The following is a 9,926-nucleotide window of genomic DNA, read 5'->3' as shown; positions in this document are numbered from 1 at the left end:
CAGAAAAAATATAGACGTAACATAGAAATATAAGCTATAGAAAACATATAGAAAAGCATAGCTGTTAAGCCACATTTTCTAAGCTTGTAAAATATGCTTATTTTAAAATCGCATAACTTTCAATTGGTTTGCCCAACCCCAGTAGCCAAACTGGCAACACCAGCTAAATAGCAAATTGTTGCAAGGACAAGTGTTCTTATTTCATTGGTTAACATTTATTTTGCATGTATCCATAAAACACTACTTGAAAGACCATGCATACACAGAACAGATTGTGGCTTCATTTTCTTGCCAGCTATCAAACAGCATTGCTCATGCACAGATCTCTTGGCATTTAATATTCACAGTGTGGAAGCGTCTACTGATTCTAATAAGGCTCAAGAAATCTTATGAGAGGTGTTGCATAAAACAAAGATTGTCACAAAGCACTTACAGTTGTACAGGTTGACAACTCAACTATTGCTGCATGGTGTTTTGTGTGAGCAATATTTTTCAACGTTTTTCAAGTCATCTTTAAAACAATTGGTATTATAGGTATAGGTAGCAGCATTAGTAATGGACAGAGCAATACTACAGCAGCTGCTGAGGTAAAATAGCTACTTTATCTTACTTTTGTTCGCATACATAAAGTTCAATGACATGATAGTATTAGCCAAGTTGAATTTAATTCAGAAGAAATAAAATTTATTAACTCTTCTTCAAACACAGTTTATGCCAAAATACATCTTTTAGTCTTCTTCCTAATGGAAACAATCTGACATTTGATTTCAGAATTTAGTAGTTTTGCATTTATTTAGTTTTGAGAGATGTGCACCTTCTTCAACACTTCTTTCCCCAAGAGACACAACCTAATAGTGGTCTGCTTATGTTTGGTTTAACATAACACTTACTTTCACTCTTAACCAATGAAATTTATTTATTTATAGTTCAGGCATTTAAAATAAACAACCAAACAAAATCTTTGCACATCCCTCTTGGCCATGATCATCTTTCCTTCCTGGAGGGCATATTAAGACAGAACAAATGACTTCTGAGCTGAATTTAGTATTTAAGTGTTCTTTGGTAAACCTGCATTACTGACAGAGAATAGCCTTCCCAAGATTGAGCAGAGAGCTGGGTGGGTTCAGAACACAGGAGTAATAGTCACATAGATCTCCAGATCTCATTACTGCAGCCCACTAAAGGTCCCTGGCAACCTAAATCCCCCAAATGAGGTTGCTATCTCCTTGATGCCAACGATGTTTCTACAGTAATTCTGCATACAAAATTCCAGGCTTGTGCTGTGTAAGAGGCTATGCAAGGGCCCAAGGAGATAAATAAGCCCATCTAACATTGCGCATACCCAGGGGGCTTCCATGATTTTGGGTGCAAGGAAATATGAAGATGGAACAATGACAATGTTGTGCTGCACTTCAATTGTTGAACTACTTCAATACCTTGCTCACAGATGTGTGCATGTGAATCTAATCAACCAGTTCTTCATAGACAGCAGAGATTATTTTGAGAGATTATTCTGCTACAGGAAATGAAGTGCCAACCTTTCATGACCACCTGTATATAGGTATGCATGCATACACAAACACACACACACCCTCCCTCTATTAGCACACAAAAAAGACACGGAGAAAAAGTTTCCCATATATAGCATATTATTCACAGAAAAATATGACATTTAATAATAGACTTGCCTTTTCATGTAAGGAATAGATGATTTACAAAAAAAAAAAAAAGTTCCTCACCTACCGAAACATTTCTAATAAACAGGGTAAAAGAAAAGGTGGCATCATCAGAATTGCATATGTGAAGAAAAAGAGAATTTTCCAAATTTTCCATACCACTTTAAGCCCCAGAAAAGGAAGTTTTTCCAATGTCTTTTGTTCTCAAAACATTTTTGCATTTTTGCTTCAGATTCTAAACCAGCATATTCAACTCTTCAATTTGCTGTTCAATGATAGGGACACAAATTGCCTTTTTAATGCATACAAACAAATAAACAACAACAACAAACTTGTATCTTTCTTCTTTAATTTTCCCTGTGTGTTTGTTACTTACTGACATCAAATTTCCTGCAGGCATCCTAACCTTGCAATTGGAGAAACTGCTCTAGGGTTTTCCAAGTGCCTAATACACCTGGATTAAAAGTGCTAATTGTCACCAACCTCCATTAAATGACAGCAGTAAGGCACAAAATATGCTTGATTTGCAGACACTAGTGCCATTGGGAGTTAGCAGAAGATTACTAATTGTGCAAACCTTGAACATTCCCCTGGCACTGATAGTCTGGGCTTCTAATGTAACATCGGATTATAAAGCCTTTGTTTCTAGCTTGCTTTCCTAAGGAAATAAGGCTTAGGCAATTGTGCTGCTTCTCTGTACGTGTATTTGACTGTTCTACCTTCCTGCAATAATTTCTGGTCAAGACAAATTTTATAGGAGGGTAGAGGTCAGAAACATAAAATGGCCTTAGCAGTTTTGTGAAAAACAGGCAGCTGGGTAGATATCAAGCCTGAGCTTAAGTTCGTCAAATATCCTGGCTTTCTAGGCTTGGGTATCCTTGAGGAGACAGAAAAAAAAAATAATAACAATATTCTGCTGAAGTTCCTTTAATGCTGAAGTGATTTACCATATCACATATTTAAAGGGCTGCAGCTTTAGCATCAGATCACCTTTACTGATCATGTGTCAGACTCGGTTCCCATTTATTTATTTATTTATTTATTCCTTTTTTAATACATTTGTTTACTTTTTATATCCTGCTTCAGCTTAAGACCTCAAGTGTGCATCAGCCATCACCTTGCACAGATAGAATCTTATTCCAGCTTCCTGCAGAAAAATTCAGGGGCCAGTGCTTTACCTTCCCCTTTCTCTTGTCCTGCTGTTGCTGCTTCTGTTCTCCACACATGTGGGCACATACTCTTGGCTAGGAGGACTCCACCTCATGGCATGCAAGCTTACTGATGGCTCCAGTGGCGTTACAAAGCTCATTTCTACATACAGCAACACGATTATGGAGAAGGTGAGGGCAAGGTTGAGTGAATGTGTTTCAACACTTCTTTCTTGGTATTTATCACCATGCCATAACATTCCTGCAACCTGGACTGCTGCTGCTCCAGCTGCTTGTGCAAGCTCCTGATCGAACGCAACAGTAGAAGTCTTCGGTACATAGCTAGCTGGAGCCGGTACTTCTCCTTTTCTTCCTTTTTCTTATTTTCTAAAGTCTCCATTACTTTTGTGGTCTTCATCCAAATGGCCAGGCCCAGACTGCAAGGGGCCACAATGCCCTTAGTGCCGCTCCCTGCATACTGTGTGCTGGCACACTGCATGTGGCAGCACCTAAGGTTCTTCACTGCCTCGGGAAGCTCTCCAGCCACCTTGGACACCTCAGGGGGATGTGGTACCTCCAAATCCTGGTTGCAGTCACAGCAGAGGCTTTTGGAGTGCAGTGAAGTAATGTCCACAGGCTTGAGTTTACAGACTGCCAAGGGGTACAACGAGCCCCCTGCTGGTGTGTTTACAGCTGTCAGCTGGTACTTTGCCAACCCAGAGGCCCTGCTCTGTGCCTGGCTGCCACTGATGATCTCTGGACCAGCAAGGGCTTTTGCTTGGGCCACAGCCTTGCTAGAGAGGACAGACAGTCTTTCTGGCACCACTGAACTTCCCTTGTCTTCATTGAGGCTGGCCAAAACCAGACTGGCAGGGCAACCAGGGGATGCTGTTACAACATCACAAGTGGGAAATGGGTCTTCCTTACTGTTATTTTGGATTTTCTCTTCATCTCTTGGTATTACGTCTGCTTTCTCAGCCATTTATTGTATGAGCTACAGAAAATTTCTGTGGACAAAGTGAAAGTGAGAGGATTTCATTTTCACATACACACATGCGTGCACACAGCAGCCCAATGCAGAGTGACATTTGAAAAAAGAACCTCTCCTTGTATTTAACCAATGAACCTATTAGTTTTCTAATAAAGCACAACCCTTGGGTCACTTCAGGCCATTTCTTGTGATTTGCATTGGATGTTCTTCAAGACACAACATTAATCCAATAATAATTAAAATGATATACTGTACTATTAACATTCTCAAATCTTTAAAGCAAAGTGATCTATCCCTGCAGCACTGGCTGTGCTGACTAATTAAACAGAATACAGTTGTAAATGGGTATTGTAAGCACTTCTCCCATTTAAGAACACAACTCTAGCAAGTGTAGTTTGTAGAGACAGGCAAGTTATCAGGATTGATCAGCCCTAAAGAGAGGTAGATGTACCACAAACAGCAGGTTGCATTTAAATGCCCTCTCTTAGATCAATCTGCCTGCTAGCAGTTTGTTTACAAGATTGCCTTTTCCCCTCCTATTAACTGTAATAGTAGAGCTATATTAGTACTATGCTAGCCATAGACAGGAAAAAAAAAAATACTCACCGAGGTTGGTGGTGGAAAGAATAAGAGTTACCGTGCCTTGTGTCTGTTCATCGTGTTTTCTTGCATATGAGTCAGCAAAAACTGGAACAGAAACATCACTGTGCAGAGGCAGGAGCAACAACAGCATTATTCAGTTCCACCCAGCAACAACACAGTGAATCCCAATCACTGAGAAGTGCAGGGTTGGCTTTTTTTTTTTTTTTTTTTTTTCCTTCCTTACTAAGAAGATGGTCTTCCCTGGCATCCAGCTTTATGTTACCTTTGAGCATCAAAATGAAATCAAAATGAAAATCAAGATTGGATGACACTACTTTTCAGATTCAAAAGCAAACACACCTTATCCTCTCAATCTACAGGGGGAAAATATATATGGCCCATCCTGCCCCTGTCAGTCAGCAAGGAGCAAATAGAGCACCAAAAAGAGGGTGGGGCATTCTGGACTCCAGTGTATACATGCTTTTCTTCAGAGAGGACAAGCTTAGGTAAGCTTTAGATGTATGAAACTAAAGTGAAACAAACTTTCAGTGCCAACTGAATGCTAAGCATAAAGGCAGTCAGAAGGTACAGATTTAACTGTCTAATATACACCCATATTTAATTACACTTGCCTAATCTTTAAGAAAAAGCTCGAGTATCCAAGAGAACAGCAAACTTTATCCTCACCTTTGATGTTTAGAAAAGCTACCTTCAGCATCCTCTCTCACTTGTAAAGCCACAGAAAAAAAATCAAAAATTATCTATCTGCATCTACTTTGGTGAATTTGCCACAGAGATTAAGTTGCTCCAAGGCTTTCTCTACTCCATTCTGATAATATGAATAAAAGAACCAATCCAAAATACCATACAGAATATTCCCAGAGCTGGGAAAGAGTGAAGGTAGATTGTGTCTCCACTTCTACATATGCTACAATAAAGATCTTTGAAGGGGGAGGGATGAAAAAGCCATTTTGCATAGCAAATTTGTTAAATTAAAAATAACATTAATTTCTTATAGGTGTGGATCTGGATGGGATAAGTGACATTTGATACAAGCAGCTAAATTTAGTTGATACAATCAATTAATAAAATTACAAACAAAATCAAAACTCATTGAGCTAGATGACTTTTCATAGAGTACAACTACTTCAGCTGAAATCTATGAAATTTAACATCAAGAAGTAGTCGGTCCATTGGACTACCAGCTTCAGAACAGAAATATAGTAAGATAATGTAATGATAAAATGCAATAAAATGCAAATGGCATTTATAGCTAAGTGTGCATGCATGTTTTGTTTTTATCCTTTCCTCCTTTGTTCACAATTTTCTAAAATTTCACCTGCAGCATTAGATGGATTTTTTCTAGATTCAGTTCCTGCCTGAAAGTAAATATATATCGAACATTTCAGATTTCAGCCAAGGATTAAGATGTTTGAGCAGTCTTAAGGGCTTTCCACACACACAAAAAAAAAAAAAAAAGGGGGGGTGGGGTGGGGTTGAATGAGGTGGGGGGGGGGGCTAGGGGACTAACAGATGCATTTGCCTTTTGTCCTATTGACAGACTGGGAAACAAGGGAAAAGAACACAGTGTTTCAAATTGAAACATGTAAATTCTTGTTCTGAGATGATACAACAATCTTCCTTCTCCCCCTTCTCCCCCCATCTCCATGACTGCTACCTTGACAAAATGATTCCTACAGGTCAGCTTTCTTATTTGCAATTCAACAGTTTAATGGGAGACCTGAGAAGACCTGCCAGTACCTTCTGTGAGACACACACTGTGCCATTCCACTTGGTGAAGAAACTTTTGGAAGAGTTTGCTGTTTGAACTGAGAATCTGTTGCAGGTAGATGTTGGGTGTCTCTTGCTCAGTTCAGACTTGTTTTCCTAGGTAATATCTGTGGGAACCTTTACAGGCAGAAGCTGCTTCACATTTCACAGTGAATACATCTGTCAGTTGAGCACAATGAGCATTTCAGTTAAACAAAATGAAAGCCAGAATGCCTCCAGTTGAGGTTCATTGCATTTTATTCCCAGCCATTCACGGGTAGATATGACCACAGAAGTTTCAAGATGTAAACCCTACATATCTACATTCAAGCTGTCAGTCTTGCACACACCTACAAGGTCTATGCCAACAGAGGTTTTAACCCACTGTCCTCCATCAAGTATCAGCTATGAGAGGTACTTGTCCACCTACAGGCGCAGGCCCATAAACATATGCCAAAACTCTCTGTGCTTACATGTTTGTGTGATCATGGCTTAGCTTTCACAAGCACATCTCAACACATTACATGGGGACAGGAAATAAATGGTCACAGGAGAATCCCTGCAGATAGTTGTGACAGTTAAGCCTCCCTTTCTCCTTCCATTGTAAGGTCATTCCCCAGCTTGGACAGTCATGAGAACAGGAAGATGATTGGCCTTATAGCTAAACACAGTTATGAACAGCATCAAAAAGTGATAAACATCGGTGGAGATATTTTATTGGAGTTACAAGACTGTGGCCTGGGAAGTTATGTTGTTACGTATTTGGGTCTGGGGAATACTTTTAACAAAGTAGTAAAAACATCCTATTACACAGTAGTGTAATTCCATATTTTATATTAATTGCTCTCAAAGATCAAAAGCCATATTCCATCTGTTAATGTACATACTCATGTGCTTTCCTATGAAATCAATGAGATCCACATGTGTACATCTGAGACCTAAATTTTCCCCCAAAGATTCTTTAAAATCCTTTTACAGGGCAGCAGATCCTAGAAGAAAGTCATATGCTCCCTTTCTTCTGCCTCCATACCCAAACCAGACATGAGTTATTACAGGCTGCTCTGCATTACACTGGATGGTAACAGTACCCAGAGGGGCTGCTGGCCAGCCAGGGATTGCCATCGCTCAGCATGTGCCACTCTCACCTTCATCCACACTTAGTCATTTCTGCAGTCCTTTCATACTAGCAAAGAAATGCAAAATAAATGCAGCCCAGCTTCACATGCCATCCACTGATGATATCAGGAAGCACTCCACATTTCAGTGGCAGAGTCGATGGGACATCTCAATGGCCTTCTATGGCCTCACAGAAGGAAATTAGGTATCTGCACACATTTGCAATGCAATCATATGTGCAGATAATCTGAAAGTGTTGAAGACAAAAAGTGAAGTGAATACATGATCTTACCAGTGGGGAAAAGTTCACTGGCTTCAAACATCAAAGTGCAGGAATTCCAACTGACTATGTTTAAGACATAAAACAGTGAAACAATCTGCCATGACTGGCAAAAATTAGCAAGCTTGCTGTCAGTCTCAGCAGAATTGACCACAAGAGGTGCAAATCTCTGAAAGAATAGCACAAACAAAGGTTGAGTTGAGTTTGCAAGCTTGGAAATCTCCTAACAGCAGGTGCCAAAATGACCTGGACATTAGGAAGGGCTTGATGACTACATTCACTGCAGTATTTCAGCAACTTAACCCTGCTTGAGTCTAAATATTCCCAGGGACACAAAATGAAAAATACACTCATATAGTTTCACAAAAATATCCTAAAAGCAGAATGTGTTGATTTTCAAGGCAGCAGCTGTTCTCCCTATCATCTTTGTGGAAAGCATTAGCTTGTGATTTGAATCCCTTTTAACTAAGAAAAAGAATAATGGTGCCATTGCCTAAACCAGTTACCTGTGTAAGTCTACATTCCCATGTATCCGTGAAGCCACCTTTTTATGTTGAAGAAGCCACGAAGAAATTTCTAAAGTCTTGTTGTGAATTCTGGGATCTACTTCAGTTAGCACAGTAAGCATTTACCATTGCACAGAGACTGAAGTGGAAAGGGACATTCAATAGGCACACGTAGCCAACATGGTGCCTGATTTTCCCTCATCTCAGCAGACAGATGTGTATTGCACTGATAGAGTGGGCATCAATTTACCCACTGAAATGGGTGGACTTTTTTCATTGCAAAGCAAGCTCATTGCATTTCTAGAGCAGGTTAAGAAAGTTACACAGTGGAAAAATAAAGGAGGAAGGCTTAGATGTTCACAGCATCTGCAGCATAAACCCATAATGGGGCTGGGAAATGAAAACCTTTATATTGAATTCAAAGAAACATAAATCTTGAAAACTGCCTGTTTACCCCTGTTACAATTTATTTTTCTAATGGAGAGAATATGCTTGTCTATAATTCATTACAATTATACTGAAAAAGTAAAATGGATTACATGCTGAAAAAAATGGATTGTAAGCAATACCTTCCTTTAAAAGTTAGAGTGCAAAAGAAATTCCAAAGTATCAGTGAAAGTTTGATTATTATATTTTTTTTCCCCCAAAATAATGAAAATATTATGCTTTATGGTAGCAAAATTAAATACGACCTTCTTCAGTGTGATGATGGTCCTCCCCCCCCCCCCCCTTTTTTTAAAAAAATCTTTATTTTGAGGGGTGTCTATCATATTGTTCAGAAAAAAAAAAAAAAAAAAAAAAAAAAAAAAAAAAGTAAGAAGATAATGTAACCTGAAACACTGTTACAGCTTTCCTATGGAGGTGAGACTAAAAAATTCTTACTGCAGAAAAGATGGTACTTGAAATATATTTGAATAACTTCCAGGATTAAAAGATTTAAAAGTATTGTTCATATATTGTAAGTACTTCGTGCCTAGCAGGTAAGTAGTGGGTTACCCAACCTGGCCATTAGATATCAAATGTGAAAATGAATATATAGACAACTCATGCATCTAGTTAAAATTCATGTCCAGTACACATTGAGGGAAAAATCGTTTCTGCTGGGGAATATGTATACAGACTATGTAATTTTTGATAATTCATGTTTATGTTTGCTTTCATTTTGACATTTGATCATAACTGACAAACTGATGGCCAGCAAATAAGAAAATTAAGCTGTAAGAATAATAAACTTATTATAAGAATAAGCACTGCGAGAGATGGAAGAAAAACATGGGAGAAAAAATTGAGGAAGTGGGGCTTAGTTGCAAACAGACAGACAAGTAATTGCGTGGTGTTTCACCACAATTTGAAATGAACTTACAGACCTTTTCAGAAGCCAATGCATTAAAAAACAAACAAACAAACAAACAAACAAAAAAATCATGGCTTTAAAAATGTGTGCATTTTCTGCCTTGGCTGTTAAGCTAGGATGATAAGAGTAGAGAATATTACAAAAAATATACCTAAGGTAATTTTTTTGTTAAAAACTCTTTCAGACCAAGTGTGTGTGTGTGGGGGGAATTAAAAATTAAAAAAAAAAATCATGCTGTTTCAGCCTAACAACTTCTGTGAATCTTAAGATCACTCAAGAGGAACTTAACTCTATAGAACAGTATCAAGAAGTGAAAATACTACATCTAGGGACACCTTCTTAAAAATTCTGCTTTCTTACTTAGTATACCTTCCTGCTAAGTCTACATGTCAACCCCCTAAGCAATCCAGTTTTACTCAAGAGTGCCTGCACATATGTACCTAACATTTGCGTTGTTCAATACAAGCCATCAAAAACTTTGCTCAAGCTCACTTAAGGTCAGG

At 38.6% G+C, this 9,926-nt stretch overlaps 1 protein-coding gene across 1 annotated transcript; it reads right to left on the bottom strand.

Annotated features, from left to right (window-relative positions):
• Nucleotides 1-213: 213 nt before the first annotated feature.
• On the bottom strand, nucleotides 214-4,835 carry LOC116486388. The gene is made up of 2 exons (XM_032182592.1): nucleotides 4,422-4,835; nucleotides 214-3,831 (listed from the first exon to the last, which is right to left on the bottom strand). The coding sequence occupies exon 2, from the start codon at nucleotides 3,804-3,806 to the stop codon at nucleotides 3,006-3,008; it is 801 nt and encodes a 266-aa protein (XP_032038483.1). The 5' UTR covers nucleotides 3,807-3,831; nucleotides 4,422-4,835; the 3' UTR covers nucleotides 214-3,005.
• Between the last annotated feature and the right edge of the window lie 5,091 nt (nucleotides 4,836-9,926).

Source organism: Aythya fuligula, chromosome 2 (assembly GCF_009819795.1).
Source record: "Aythya fuligula isolate bAytFul2 chromosome 2, bAytFul2.pri, whole genome shotgun sequence".
Taxonomy (NCBI): domain Eukaryota; kingdom Metazoa; phylum Chordata; class Aves; order Anseriformes; family Anatidae; genus Aythya; species Aythya fuligula.
This window is presented reverse-complemented; position numbering and strand designations above follow the sequence as displayed.